The sequence below is a fragment of the Sinocyclocheilus anshuiensis genome, unplaced genomic scaffold (assembly GCF_001515605.1).
Source record: "Sinocyclocheilus anshuiensis isolate Anshui unplaced genomic scaffold, SAMN03320099.WGS_v1.1 scaffold1946, whole genome shotgun sequence".
NCBI lineage: Eukaryota > Metazoa > Chordata > Actinopteri > Cypriniformes > Cyprinidae > Sinocyclocheilus > Sinocyclocheilus anshuiensis.
The window spans coordinates 413,112-429,734 of NW_015546151.1; the positions used below are offsets into that span (position 1 = coordinate 413,112).

Here is a 16,623-nt window from a genome sequence, read left to right on the forward strand (position 1 = left end):
CTGATTTTTCTAGAATAACTTTTGCTGCCGAATTATCCACTAACCTAGTTTATGATAAATTTTTGTCATAGATTATAAATATACATAAGCCTATATTTTTTCATATTTATTGTTTATTTTATTTTTCTTTATAATGAAGTAGTCTGTATCTAGTAGATTGTGAAATAATGATTATCAGTTCCACACACAGAGATATATAAATTCTACATTTATTTAAATGGGGGAAAAAACTTCACTGGTATCGGATCGGTATCTGTATCGGCCAATAACAAACCCTAGGTATCGGAATCGGTATCGTAGGCGAAAAAGGCGGATCGGAGCATCCCTACTTCAAATCACTAAAACGCATTAGCAATCACAAAGAAACACCATGACAATCACCCACAACCCATTAGCTTATTTGGTGCTACCAATCAAAAGTTTGTGGTCAGTAAGATTTTTTTTTTCTTTTTTAAGAAATGTGACCCTGGACCACAAAACCAGTCATAAGGGTACATTTTTTGAAATTGAGATTTATACATCATCTGAAAGCTGAATAAATAAGCTTTCCTTTGATGTATTGTTTGTTAGGATAGGACAATATTTGGCCGAGATTAGGGGTGGGCGCTATACCGGTATGAACGTGACTACCGGTATTATGTTGTTCCATGATATGGAAGCATCGTAACAGACCAAATTAATAGAGCACAAATCGCCTACACCAGTGGTTCCCAAACTGAGGGATAGTGTACAGTCAGCAGATTATTTTGCAAAAGAAACCTCTGCAGGGTGATAAAGACTACACTGGGTAATTTTCCAGCTTATCATGCGGCCACTTGCCTGATAAGTACATAATTGAACGCAAAATATTAATCTGACACATTTTAAGGACCTCAACATGACTCGCAGTACCCGCTTGAGTGCTCCGTTATCAGTTGTGGTTGTATCAACAACAAACCACTAGATGGCACGATTGAAGAATCAGAGTTGTATTGCAGGGAGCCATGTAGAAATATAAATGAACGATGCATGGTTCTGCTCTAAGCATGTAAGTAACAAGTTTGGGAAAGGACTTCCAGTGCCAGGTAAACGTAAAGCAGATTATGAATATACTTATTATACAAATTATATAGATTATACAAATCCATGACAGTAAAGTGAAAAGTGATGCCGCGTTCTACTTCTGACGAACTCCAGCGCTCTGACACAAAGGACCATTTCAAATATTCATAAGAGAATTGTGGAAAAAATAGTTTCCTCAAAAATATTAAGCAGCCAAATGTTTTAAACACTGATAATGAGAAGTGTTTCTGGAGCAGCAAATCAGCATATTAGAATGATTTCTGAAGGATCATGTGACACTGAGAAAAAGTTTGGGAACCACTGGCCTACTCAATCACACAATATTTAATTTAATTTAATTCATACAGGCCTACCTCATGTTGCACGTTTGCACTTTTTGAGCAAAACAATGGCACAATAAAAAAAGACTTCCAGAACAAAAATGTCCAATCCCTCACTTTGTCTAGTTATATAAGGTTAAAATATTTTGGCTGTAATTTGTTTTCTCATATCGCAATATAATATCGATATCGCCTGGACAGTGTAAAATATCGTGATATGAAATTTAGCTCATATCGCCCACCCCTAGCCAAGATACAACTATTTGAAAATCTGGAATCTGATGGTGCAAAAAAAAAAAAATCTAAATATTCACAATGTATTTTGGGCTATTGCTACAAATTTACCCATGCTACTTAAGACTGGTTTTGTGCTCCAGGGTCACATATAGGGCTGCACGATAAATCGCATGCGATATTTAATGCGCATCTGCATTGACGAGCTGCGCAAACCCACGTTCATATTCGCGCGATTTTTTGCGCAGCTCGTCAGTGAACAACGGCTCTGTGTAGTTAATGCTGCTCAATGTGAAAGCCCGCAGGTGATGGAGATTTACAGCTGATTACAGAACCGGCTTTACTGATAAGATGCGCGTTAAATATCGCATGCGATTTATCGTGCAGCCCTAGTCACATATGTACTTTTATTCATGCACTAATCTGTTCAAAAGTGACAGTATTAACATGTATTTTACCAAAGTCTATTTCAAATAAATGCTGTTCTTTTGAATTTTCAATTCATCAAATAATCGTAAAATGTATAACAATTTTCAAGAAAATATATAATATATAAACAGCAGCACAACTGATTGCAACTTTGATAATAATGAGAAATGTTTCTTGAGCAGCAAATCAGCATATTAGAATGATTTCTGAAGGATCATGTGACACTGAAGACTGGAGTAATGATGCTGAAAATTCAGCTTTGCCATCACAGGAATTAATTACATCTTAAAATACAATAAAATAGAAAACAGCTATTTTAAATTGTAATATTTCAAAATATTGCTGTTCTTACTGTATTTTTTATCTAATAAATGCAGCCCTGGTGAGCATTAGAGACTTTGAAAAACAAGAAATCTTTCCGATCACAAACTTTTGAACGGTACTGTATTTTTTTCCCGCACAATTATTCTCTCATATCTCATTTTCTTTGCAATCTGAGTTAATTAAAGGAATAGTTCACCCAAAATGAAAATTCTGTCATTATTTTCTTATACACATGTTGTACCAACCTTCTGCATTACACAAAAGAAGGTATTTTTACAAATGATTTCCAATTAAGTTTTGGACCTCCACTGTGTGGACAACAACAGCTGAAATATTTTACAAAATATCTTCTTTTATGATCAAAAGAAAAAAGAAAGCCATACAGGTTTGGAATGACATGAGGGTGAGTAAATGGTGACAGAATGTATGGGGTGAACTATCTCTTTAGGGTTTAAGCCATAGACTGAAATAAGAATTCAGAGCTTCATGGAGAGTCTGGGTTATATAGAAATTCACTGTAGTGGGTCTTGCTGGGACATGCAGTGAAGACACCCACAATCATGTGACAGACATTCATCAGAGACATTAAACAACCACCAACTGAAAGCTAAACTGCTATTTGAAGCGAAACACTCTGTGTTACCCGTCATGAATTAATATAAGTGCAGAGGGGCTGAAATGGAGAATTGGTCTCTTACCGTTTAGCCTCTTCCAAGTGGCACAGGTACTCATAGGCCATGTTCTGTTGACGCCGCTCATCCATCTCCTCAGCGGTGAGCCGCTCCATGCCATCCAGAACAGCTAAAATGAGAGGGGCAGATATACAAGATATGAGATTGAAACACGCACCTCAGAGAGCTTGAGGTACGGAGATGTGAAACTTACATATACACTACCATTCAAAAGTTTGAGGTCAGCAAGATTTTTTTTTCATTCAGCAAAGACAAAAAGTGACAGCAAAGACATTTATAATGTTACAAAAGATTTCTATTTCAAATAAATATGGGTTTTTGAACTTTCCTTTCATCAAGAATCCTGAAAAAAAATCTAAAAATATTAAGCATCACACCTGTTTTCAACACTGATAATAAGAAATGTTTCTTGAGCAGCAAATCAGCATGATTTCTGAAGGCAATGAAGACTGGAGTAATGGCTATAATTATAACAACATTTCACAATATTACTGTTTTTGCTGTATTTTTGATCAAATAAAGGCAGTCTTCTTGGTTGGTTCTATTGTTCAAAAACTTACCGACCACAAGCTTTTGAACAGTAGTATTTAGATATATTTGTCACATACAGTACATACTCACTAGATAAAGTGGCATTCAAATGGTTAACCTCTTAACTGTCACCAACCCTGATGGCTCTCTCAATGCCTTCTTTAGTCTGCAGCTTTCCTGTGTGGGGGTCCGGAGGGGGCAGGTATCCATACCTGCTCAACCAATCCTAAGAGAAATCACACGCTAAAAATGTTAGTTTAACCCCTTAACTGTCATGCCCATTTTTGAAAAGTGCACTATTCAAACTTAAATTGTTATAATTCATAAACGCTTTTGAACACAGACCTACGGTTGGTCTCTTTTTAAAGAAGACAATCTGCTGATTATTGCAGAAGTGAAATCATTTCAAAAAATGAAAGTATAAAAAAAGTTATAGAAGTTTAAATTTACTGTAAAGAAAATGTACTGTACTTTTTTTATTTTATATAAAATAAATATTTTATAAAATATGTTTTAATCCAAAATTGCTATAAAATTAAAGCCATATGTCTAAATAAGTTGTGTTCCAAATTTGAAGTTGATATTAAAAAAATCTTGGTTCCTATGCAATTTTGTTTAGGCATTATACCACAAACAGCCACCAGGTGCCCTCCAAACTCCATTTAATTTTTGGAGAAAATGTATCAATTTCTCTCTCAATATTACTCTATCGCAAAATAACCACCAAATATGGAATCTTGAGACTCAGACATTTACAACGATATGTATTTTGTCAAGATTATGAAAAGTTTTGATTCTAAAAGACCGTAATACATTTGGAATATGACACCTCCCACTAAGGGCGAGGAGCCCGCTAAAAGATTGTAAAGTAAGATTTCCATGGTAACGCAGTGTCCGATTTCAAAATGGTTTTCACAGGATGAATTTGGAGGTTTTAAGCTTTCAAATTATATATTTTTTATGATGATTACTAAAACATGTGATGGGGAAAAAGGAAATGAAGAATAATTTTTGTGACAAAGGTCAGAACTCCTGTTATGATGTATATGTTTTGAGGTGCACTCGTCATAAATTAATCTATTACTGTTCCTACATAATTTCTAACAACAAACAGTGGTAAAATATCTATTTAGGAGTCTTAGACATTTCCAACGATATATAGTTTGTCATGATTAGATTAGGATTTAATTGTAATATATTGAAGTAAACTTAGTCGTCCCGTATACGGGACGGTGACAGTTAAGGGGCAAAAATAAAATGTAGTTCAACTGCTAGCTACACTCTAAACAAACCGTTTTAGCAGTTTATGCAAACTTTGTAATGCCAGACCTCTTGCAACCTTAAGATCTGTGACTATTCCACATACTGAAATAATTTAACAGGGGTTAATGTCATGTGGAAAAAGAAGATAAATCTAATTATTACTGTAAATAGCTGCACATATTTCAGAAAGAAGAAAAAAAAGAAGGAAACTTTGGAAAAACATATTTGTCTGTAAAAGACCTCAGTCAGAGTAGATGCCATATTGCCATATTTTTATTTGATTGAAAATGATGCTGTGAGAGACAAGCTTACGGTCTTTTCAATAGCATAGGCTGTATAAAGGTCCATCACATAGAATTTTCATGTTGTTAAACAACAGTACTTCTGCCCCTCACAGCCTCATTTTCATGCCTATAAAAAACTAAATATGGCGACACCCTGTCTAAGTAAAAAAAAAAAAACTTAATTTCTGTCTCTAGAGTTTTGCAGGAATATTAAAATATGATCTGAACTGTTATGATCCACTTTATTTGTAGCTTTTGCAAATGTGACCCTAATAATATCCAAGATATTAGATATTAACTAAGTCAAACTTCTGTTGGAAAACAAACATTAAGGAAATAAATAAGGCTGCAAAGCTCTAACTCTTACATTGGATTTGATCGGAGTCTGTGAGTAGATCCTAAATTGTGAAAATTCATGTTTAAATGAGGGTAAGATCATAACAGTATTGTAGTCTTGAATTATGAAACCTCAAACAATCATTTGCCCTGCCACAAGCTGCAAAGAATCCCAATTCAAATGAAATGTTTGCATGTTCAGAAGTGAACTGAACTATAATGAGGACAATCCTTAGATACTACGTCATTTCCCGTGATACCTCCTCAGTGAATTTTTTTGGTTTTCCAAAAACAAAACCATTGATGCCATTTTTCCATTGCACACAGAGAAAAACAAAGTCTAGAAGATAATAAAATTATATGATTCAACCACTAAATGATTGTTGTTCAGAGATCAACAGACTCAAGCCTACATTACCCTAAGTAATATCTAGTTTAAAACCATAAGTGAAATATGGCATTGATTTGTGAAACAATCTGTTTCTGTACAAATCACTCTCATTCATTTCCATGCACTGAAGTCTCTCAGACTGAATTAGAGTGTGACAGCTTGTGAACAGATAAAATTAACTACTACAACACCTACATTAACAAAAACAATGTTTGCTCAGTTTGTCATGTAAGTCAATCCTGCAAAAAAGCAAAGACAGAGGGCGGAATCAATCTGAATGTGTAAAAGTTACTGATAACCATGCAGAATTAAAGTCACCTAAAGAGATTACTTGAAGGTGAAATTCACCACTGGAGACATGACTAGAGAAAACAGAAAAAGGTTTATTAAGGCATTTCTTTTTGCCAAAACGGTAGGAAAATTTTAACATCCATAATGCACTAAGCTTAATCGAAGCCAGATAGCGCATTTTACATCATCAAGAGAACTTTTACTGATAAATAAAAGGGGAGATCCTGGTGCAGGTAACACAGAGAAAAACATATTTTTCATTTACATATACTACTTAAATTTAGACTACTACTACCATTGCAACAATTCAAAGCTGGTTGAAAGTCTGTGACTTACTCATTAAACTTTGTATTTACTTAGACTATCATTCTGACTGTATAGTTTGATCAAACTTGTGCAGTTTAAAACTTTGTTTCAGTCAACCAAGTGTTTTTTTTTTAACGAATCAGATGAGTGAGTGATTCGGTGACTCGTTCATAACACATCAAATGATTCGTATCCACCCACTGCTGTAACGATGCAACGTGTTGAAAGCGCTCCGAATAAATCAAGCAAGAGAATCTTTTAGTGCATTGATTCAAAAGATTCAGCTTACTGGTATGAATCACAATTCTCTGCACTAAAGTGATAGACTTTACATTTCAAGCTTAGAAAATAAGTGGTCTGGCAGCTGTCGGCTAGTGAAATAGATCACTGAAACTGTATTAGTACCAGAAACAATGAACCGCCTTCACAGTAGCAAAGTAACTAACTCTCCATAAAAAGTCGGCTTGGTAATGGGGGTTTCACTCAGGCCAGGGGGAAAAATAAATAGTAGCGCACGATACAAAGACGCTTTTTACCAGAGCTAGAGTCACTAAGAGTGACGTTTGACCTTCATTGAGGCATTTATGGTGATTGGTTTTCTTATTTCTTATAATAAAAACACTTCTAGGTGAGAGAGAGAGAGAGAGACAGAGCTTCATTGTGGGCTAGATTTGACTGTTTGAAAACTGTTTTTCAAACAGTCTTGTCTAGAGTTAGGGGTGTAACGATTACCGGTTTGACGATAAATCATGATAAAATTCCCAACGGTTAGTATTACCGTTTCATCTTTTAATTATCATTAAAACCGTATTAGATTACCGCGATTTGAACAACTCGCGATACATAAATACTGTCCAGCATAAAGCACAGTTTTAAGTAACAGTCTCACGTGCGCACAGCAGGCAGAGTAGTTTCGTTTTGAGTGAAAACAGGGCGGAAAAGCTGGGAGGTTTTAAAAATCAGCGCCACCTGCTGTCAGCAAGTGGATTTACAGAGACTTATATTTACATTCAGCCTGTGTGCAGGTTCTGCCCTGCTGTAAATTTTGACCGGTAGATGAAAAACAAGCTTATGTGGATTCTACACATTTAAATAATTCAGATAAGTTATCTAGAATTATTTATGGAGCAGATAAAATACATATAATCATTTAATAATCAATTATGATTTTGACATATCATTTCTTTATTTAAAGGCTAAAATGTGAGGTTTACCTTTTTATTAAACTTTTTCAAAGCGTTATTTGAACATTTACATAAGATATTTCAACATGCTATTAAACCGTTGTCAGTCAAGTTGTCATTTAAAATCCGAACATCATTGGTAATGTTACTGTTTTAGTGATTATGCAAACAAAAAGTCATTTTATTTGTTGTTTGTTGATTTTTAAATATAAAACTTGGTGAAGAGATTTATGTGTCTGTACTTTTTGAACATCTCCAGCACATTTTAACAATACCGTGATAATACTGATAACCGTGATCATTTTGGTCACTATAATCGTGATAAGAAATTTTCATACCGTTACATCTAGATTACAGCTCTATATACAGACAGTAAAGTTATATTGGCAGTGCACAGTCGTTTGATGCTCAACTTATGTAATCTTGATAAGTAATGTGGTTCAGCAGAGAGAAAGAATGAGGATGTCGATGCTTCATGTAAAATTAAAAGTAAAAACAACAACACGCTTGGCTGTTCAGAAAAGTTGTCCAGGTGATCCCGCTCTGTAGTGCCCTACACATACAGTATTACAATGCGGAAGTTGTAAACCATGCCGATGCAAACTTGAGCATTAAAGAATGGGCAATTGTATAAAACATCAAAATAAATTGATTGACACTCTCTTTGAATTAATGCATTTGCATTCAATGGAAATTAGTAGCTTTCAACACACTGAGCATCACGTTTCAGAAGAACGCCTGAAGAAAACGCATTAATACTTACACCCATATCTAGGACGGAAACCGTCTGTCTCGTCAGAAGTTGACATGTTTTCTCAAAAGTTTTACAAGTCTTATTTCCTTGTGAGTTCTCGATGCAGATCTTTGTCCTTTAGGATTTATATTTAGACCTCGAGAAGGCACCTCTGGCCCCCTTCTTACTTCAGCGACTTTTTTTTTTCTTCTTGAAAACCGACCGATGTCATGGGCGTGTTCCTTCCTAAATCCTGAAGTATGCGTTTCAGGAAACACCCATTTCAAGAATATCAGTTGAAAACTTTTAACTGTGCCTGCAGCGCCCTCTACTGCCCACATAGCTCATAGTCTGCCACAGCACTTCGTGATTCTCCAAGCAGGGGGCCTCAGCAAACCTCCAAGGGGCCTTAGGATAACTAATAATTATTCATTTATATAATCTTTGTATTTAAAATCATTTCTATTAAAAATTATTAAACTTAATACAAATAAACATGTACAGAATATAAATCACATTATATTTAAATGTCATTTAATTGTAATTTTATTTGTAACTTTTTAATCACAAAATGAATCATAATTAAGTAGTGTTATATTTTATTGACGCTACTTTTGTTAATAAACAAATATAAAACAAGAGGAAATGTATGTATATACCGTTTAGACTCTTTAGCCTATAAAAGTAGCCAGTGGTGGCCAAAATTATTAGAACACTATTTTCACCAGCTAAAAATTATTTTAAGTCAGCTATTTCTATCTTTTGCTGTAGTGTGTCAGTAGGAAATATCAGTTTACATTTCCAAACATTCATTTTACCATTGATTATAATAATCCAGTGAGATTTTTGTCTGACAACAGCCAGTGCTCCACACAGAGATCCGATCTCACCATCATCCAGTCTGTCTGGAGCAGTGTTGGGGAAAGTTACTTTTAAAAGTAATGCATTACAATATTGCGTTACTCCATTAAAAAAGTAACTAATTACGTTACTTAGTTACTTTTTATGGTCTGGAGTGACATGAAGAAACAGAACAAACGGAGACAGACTCAATCCAGAAGAACTGTCGCAACGTCTCCAAGATGCTTCAAGACCATCCGGCACCAGTGTGAGCTTAATTTAACTTTAATGAATAGGCTAAATCACGATAGGCCTTTATTAAGGGGTAAGTCGTGTCAATATGGGCTAAATGTCAAAATGGGAATATTGCCCCACCCCCTTTCCTTGTATAATACATGAAATTTTATTTTGCTTTGCTATTCTATTCTATTCTATTCTATTATATTCTATTCATGTTAGTACATCTACAGCTGCAGTATGCCTGCAAAGGTACAGTATGCAGGAGAGCATGCAGGAGAATTACCTATCGAGCATACATACATATCCTTTACCCAATAGCTGACCCGATATAATCCGTTAACCGAAGTCAGGGCGGGGCATATCAGTTTATAAAACAGCCAGCGAACTGTTAGTCCGTGTTTACTAAATTACCCGTCCCTCCCACACCTCAGTGTGCTGTGACTGTGACCCGGCAGCTGACTGACTAAGGACCATGAAGAGCTCAGAGATCCTGACCGGACTGATCATAGTCGGGCTCTTCACCGTCATGTGCTCTGGACAAACTTCCCAAGAACTCACAGATGACACACAGCTGTCCCAGCAGGAAACGGAGAACGAATTGGTGAGTAGGCTACCAAATAAAACGTCTTTTTATATTTGTTTATTTTTCGCGTGATATACTGAGACATATTTGGCCATTTATCTGTAAACCAAACACTGAATAATTGGTCGGTGAAGTGTTAAACTTGTTTGTGTTTACATGTAGGCTATATTTTAATATATGTTTATTCATATCTTAAATAAAAAAAATATGTTTCATATTCAGTTGCTTATGGGTAGGCCTACTTATGTTTTTGCATAGGTTGAGGCTATGACAGCACTTTTGGGAAGATATCAGCCTCATGTACCATCTTCAGAAAAACGTAGCATTCCACAGGTACATTTTGCTCCACCTCTTTGATATCCTCATTTTCTTCATCTTCTGATCTTTCTTTCTCTCTCTCTCTCTCTCTCTCTCTCTCTCTCTCTCTCTCTCTCTCTCTTCAGTGTGCTGTGGGGTCCCGCTGCGCCATGAGACTGGGTTCACGCTTTGGGAAATTGTGTGAATGTGTCAGAGGATCTAACTGTAACTCATTTCTCTTAAAATGCATCTGAGTCATTAAAAAAAGACGCAAATCCATAATCCTTTCCTGAAGCTGTAAAGGCATGCACCTGAAAGAGGCAGTGGGTGGAAATCTGTTTTCTGAATCACTTGTGCAAGGTCTATGATAAGCATTCATCAAAATGCAGCATGACAAACAATAGCAAAGCATGGTTTAATGCGTTTATTCATTAATATTTTTAATGGTTGTCTTGTGTTATCAATAAACATGGATATTCTTCATCTTATTGTCCTCATGAATTATCCATAATACACCCCTAACAAACAAAAACAAATATTAGTATCAGTATTTACCAGTTCTGAAATAGCTTGGAAAATAGCATTTAAAAAGTTAGTTTCAGCAAATATTCGAACTGAACACAAGCAGCTGGTTTATAAATTGAGGATGAAAATGGAATGGATTGTACTTTTCTTCCATAGTGACTCAATAATGATTTATGTTTATGTCTTCACCCACATATAAATTAGAGAGATGTATAAATTTAAAATTTGTATAAGAGTTTTTTATTAATTTTTTAGTGGTTACGTGAGTTCCAGTGAAATCTTTTATACAGCTATCTTTTATATATATATATATATATATATATATATATATATATATCTACACACACACACACTAGACAATATATATATATATATATATATATATATATATATAGCTCTACACACACACACCTTAGACAAGAATGTTCAGCCAGCAGAGGTGTTTCTCTTCAGACAGTGATAGGGGGTGGGGCTATACAAATTGGCTAAATGCATTATGGGCAATGTAATTCGTATTCTCACTGTGAGCTAGATTGGAACATGCAAGCACCCCCCCCCCTCACAAATCGATTTACTGAAATATATGCAATAATTTAGTCTACGGAAAATGAGAAGTATAAATTGCAAAATGTGAATAACTGGCTACAGATGCACATCAGAAGTCAATGAACTAGAAAATTACTAATTTAAAGACCCTGTAGTTATTTTACCCTGTAAAGTATTCCTTTAGGAATAATAGTGATATTTATCCTGAATGCTTTCTGCCAAGACAATAAAATGATGTTAGTAGTTCACAGAATGTAGTGTTCACAGAATTTCAGTTCATGAGGGCATCCAGGCCTTAATGTTTGGGTTTAGTTTCTCTTGATTACAGTCAATCATGGTAAAACTCAGGGGTTCAGTATAGTTGGTGCAATCTAGGCTCTGTCCCAATTGATCTAGAGAAACAACAATGCCCTCTGAGGTACAATAAAAAGCATATTGTTAGGCAGGTACAACATATCAGATAAGATGGTATACCATCTGAGACTTTCCTTTTTCTTACATTATCCTGCTGAAATATACAAAATAAGTTTTCTCTGCTGACACCTGTCACAATAAAGCCTACAACATATTAAATGTTGAACTTGGGGATATTCAAGCAAACTAACAGTAATACTTAAAAAATTCAACAAATAAACCAAATATGGTTATTATGACTCCCTGTGAAATAGAAAGTAAAAGGCCTACCTTTATTTGAACCAACACTTTGTGCTGATGAATGATTAAAGGTTGTAAGCTGTTCTTTGGTGCTGGATGTTGTCATTTATTCATGACTTGCATTTAGCTGTATGACTTGTATGAGGCTCTGTAACAAGACTACAGCGTGAATGTTTCCCTAGAGAAAACACACAGTCAATATATTGGTAGTTGAGAGAGCAACTTTCTTGTCCATTTCTTGAAATTGTCCCCTCGAGATACAGTGGTGCATTATTTAGGTGTCCTGTGTTATAAACATGGACTCTGGCACTTTAATGACCCCTAAATAAAGATGTTTAACCTGTTAGTCATGATCCAAACTACTGAATTATTAATTGTTCCAGTGTTTCACTGAATGGTATTATGGTGTAATACTAAACTCGCTTCACAATTGTGTTGTTTTGTTCCTCAGTTTTCATGCCTGAAAATGTTTTTTTTTTTCAGGACTTGAAATTAATATATGCTTTTAATATATTTAAATGTATGTTTTATTCACTGGAAAATGATGGTTGTTGTGCAGAGAAATCTTTCTTGAAATGGCATTATATTAAGTACATTTACAGTTTGATTGCACAGTATAAGACATTTAACATAAACAGTGAGATTTGATTTACTCTGACATGCGAATTACGATGTTTAACCCATTATGACCAGGGTGATTACTTCTTTTCAGCATGTTTGTTGTTCATAAAATTTCTGGAAATCTGATTAAACATCCAGAGCAATACAGTTAATGCCTTTAGAGAGGCATGTTTGCGATATGTTATTAAAATATTTTGCAATTTTTTCATCACTTTTATTATGACAGATGCTTTAGTGTTGGAAAATATGTCTGTAATATTATTACCTGTGAGCTGGAAAGAGACTTTAACTAGACCTCAGCATCAATATTTCTATCACCGCACAATTTCTTACGTCACGTTTCACAGGCTGTTTAATACAGCATGAAAATGATCCATCACCAACAAGGGATTGCAAAAGCACATTCTTTGATTCGTAGAAGCCAACAATATTTATAATACATTGCATCAGCTGAGAATTGGGAGTGTTTTGGTTCTTTGCACATGCTACTTCATCAAAGCAAAAGGATTTCAGCTGCATGCCTACAGTTCTTTTATTTTACATTCTTTATCGAGAAAACACAAATTAAATGCTTTTCTTTGTTTGTTTAATTAGTTGGACAATAAATAATGAGTGGTAACTCACTATTCTTTCAGCTGCTAACTGCAATTTAAATCATCATTCTTTACTAGATAGATATCCGTATTGATGCACATTCAATATTTAGTGACGTGACATGTGGCCAAGTATGGTGACCCATACTTGGAATTAGTGCTCTGCATTTAACCCATCCAAAGTGCACACACACACAGCAGTGAACACACACACACACCGTGAACACACCCGGAGCAGTGGGCAGCCATTTATGCTGCGGTGCCCGGGGAGCAGTTGGGGGTTCGGTGCCTTGCTCAAGGGCACCTCAGTCGTGGTATTGAAGGTGGGAGAGAGTGCTGTACATTCACTCCCCCCACCTACAATCCCTGCCCGGTACGAGACTCGAACCAGCAACCTTTGGGTTACGAGTCCGACTCTCTAACCCTTAGGCCACGACTTCCCTAGTTACGAGTAAATAGATAGTAATTTAAATAAATTAACTATTTAATCATTATTATATTTCAACATACTTTGCTCGTGTGATTGCTTTAAACATTATCCAAATATTAGTGCACACAATAAAAACTGTGACAGAGGGAAAAAAATCAAATGAGTTACCAGTATTGGTAATATAAATAATAATAAAGAATAATAATTAAAATAGAATAAAATAAACTTTCAAAAAGACAGTAATGAACGTTAAGACTATTCTGTTACAGATAATTGAAAATATTCTGGTACAGCTAACTGTTGAAAATGAAGATCATAGCAGTAATTGGTTTCTGAGAGTGTTCAGCTCATTTGAGTCCTGCTGTGACAGATGCTTGATGACTGTTCACCCTCAGTAACACCTGCATTTGATCTTTTTCTGACGGTTTTCTGACATGTGGAATGAAGTGGGAAAGTTTTTCAAAGTAGTTAATTCTTGTATAATGAAATGTATGAAATGTATGGCCAGACTGTGATCACCTCTATTTAGTGAGGATCTGTCTCTGCTTTGTGCAGTATCTTTGATAGTGAAGAGATATTTTACCCTTCTATTTGAAGTCATTACAATCCAGTTTACCACGATCTGTACTTTTATTGTCCTAAAATCTATTTTACAAGTTATATATTTTACAAGTTAAGTATATATACAGTGGGTACGGAAAGTATTCAGACCCCCTTAAATTTTTCACTCTTTGTTATATTGCAATGATTTTAGCAAATGGCTGCAATATAACAAAGAGTGAAAAATTTAAGGGGGTCTGAATACTTTCCGTACCCACTGTATATATTATAACTTGTAAAATAGATTTTACTTCTGCCGAAGTAGTTTGTCCTCATAATGAATCTAATAACAAGTACAGTTTTTAATGTGTTTTTGTTATTTTCATTGAGCACTAGAGGGCATTATTTGTTTACTTATCGTCAACATCGAGTCTACCTTCGATTTTTTATTGCATATTTAGTTAATTTTACAAGGTCAGATTAATATAATGTTTCAAATGCTCAACAATACCTAATTTAAAAGACAAATATATTACAGAGCCTCCTTTATACATAAAGAACATAATGAGATTTTGTCTGACCCTTAATAATGTTTGATTTGAGCAAAGGAACTGACAGTTCCGAACTGCATTCAAATCATCCAAATTTTCATTTCCAATTTTTTGTAGCCTCCCCAAACGCTATTAAATGGGTGAAAAGCAAATACAGTCGAGATCTGATATCCGGCTCATAATTCCATAAAACGTATAATTATGAAATTGCAAACACGAGAAGCGAGACATGCCAGCAGAGGAAGATAACACAACACCGCTGTACTCGTCAGAACTGAAGCCATCTCTTCCAATGTCTTTATCAGTCCTCGGAGGAGGGAAGCAGTTAGTGAGAGACTGAGTGAGTCATTAAGTCTGCAATAATCAACTTCTTTAATTATTTATGCTGTGTAATTACGCTTCTGTGGAGCTGGTGGAGGAGTCCGGCAAAATGAAGAAGTGCTTGTTTTTCAAATAAATGCTCATTGGATGATGGAAACTCAATTTAGTGATGGAGAGGATGTTGCTTGACGTGACACTTGTGTGGTGGGTTAATGAACAGCTTGCTTGAGTCACTTAGAGAGATACTTAAGTTGCAGTCCATCTAAAGGCTGCTCGGCTGACTCTCATTATTCTGTCCACTTTGTATCTTGCAGATCATCGTCCCTCTGTGACAAGCCACCCAAACCTGTCCTGATTTCTCCCTGGTTGCTGTGAAGATGACAGAAACCTTGCTTTCAGAAGAGGCATCTGAGGCTCACTGGTTCTGTCTGAGAGAATATCGTATGGACTGAGCATTTACAACATTGCACTACTGTTTTACTCAAAGTGTTTATTTATTAAGAAGTTTATGAATACACCACAGACTATATAAGATAGACATTTTTATGTAACTTCTCCCTCATCCACAGGAGTTGCCTGGTCAGAGAACCTCTGTTGTTGTTTATTAATTTAATGCAAGGGAAACTTGTATATTATATATATAAACAAACACACATTAATATTTACAATATAAAATTGAAATATTGTATACATTTATATATGCATGTGTTACTTATACAGTGAGGGAAATATTTATTTGATCCTCTGCTGATTTTGTAAGTTTTCCCATGCACTTACAAAGAAATGAAGGGTCTGTAATTTTTATGGTAGGTTTTTTTTAACGGATAGAGACAGAATATCAACCAAAAAATCCAGAAAAAACACATTATATAAAGGCTAGAAATTGATTTGCATTTCAGTGAGTGAAATAAGTATTTGATCTATGTTTAAAGGCACTATATAAATATTTGTAAATTTAGTTATTTATGTGTGTATGCGTGTGTATGTGTGTGTGTGTGTGTGTTTGTGTGTGTATGTGCATATATATATATATATATATATATATATAGTTCTATGAGCCAGTAATTTTTACAGTTTCATTTTTAAGCAAATTTGTTTTAAATGGTCTTTATATAAATGTAAATTATTATAACAAAAATTATTATTATAAAATTCTATAAAATAAACACAAATAAAAATTATATAAAAATCTATTTATAAATGTGTGCACACACATATTTATAAATGCATTTAAATATATTTATAGAGCAACTAAACATATATAAAATAACTGAACAACTAGAAATAGAGCAACTGAACAATACAAAAGTAACACATGCATAATATATTTTATGCAAGTTGGAAGCATATGGGTAGCAAAATTCATTTTGAAATGTAATATGCAAAATGACAATGCAATATGTAAAATGGCAATGTATTTCTTGTATTTAAATTTCGCATACATATGTGCAACATTTAGTGCAAAATGAAAATGAAAATTCAATTATATAATATATAATTTA

At 34.7% G+C, this 16,623-nt stretch overlaps 1 protein-coding gene and 1 long non-coding RNA gene across 2 annotated transcripts in view; one reads left to right on the forward strand and one right to left on the reverse strand.

The window, feature by feature from the left end:
• The window catches only part of LOC107701276 (ras GTPase-activating-like protein IQGAP1), a 58,114-nt gene extending 49,537 nt beyond the window's left edge, over positions 1 to 8,577 (reverse strand). The window contains exons 1-2 of the mRNA XM_016503250.1: positions 8,411 to 8,577; positions 3,068 to 3,170 (exon numbers count right to left, since the gene is read on the reverse strand). Of these exons, the coding sequence (XP_016358736.1) occupies positions 3,068 to 3,170; positions 8,411 to 8,456 (149 nt within the window). The 5' untranslated portion in view covers positions 8,457 to 8,577. The remainder of the gene's footprint in view (positions 1 to 3,067; positions 3,171 to 8,410) is intronic.
• Positions 8,578 to 9,826: 1,249 nt separating this feature from the next.
• On the forward strand, positions 9,827 to 10,772 carry LOC107701263 (uncharacterized). Its single transcript, XR_001635627.1, has 3 exons — positions 9,827 to 10,061; positions 10,302 to 10,376; positions 10,487 to 10,772. It is a non-coding gene; the product is annotated as an uncharacterized LOC107701263 (long non-coding RNA).
• Positions 10,773 to 16,623: the final 5,851 nt, after the last annotated feature.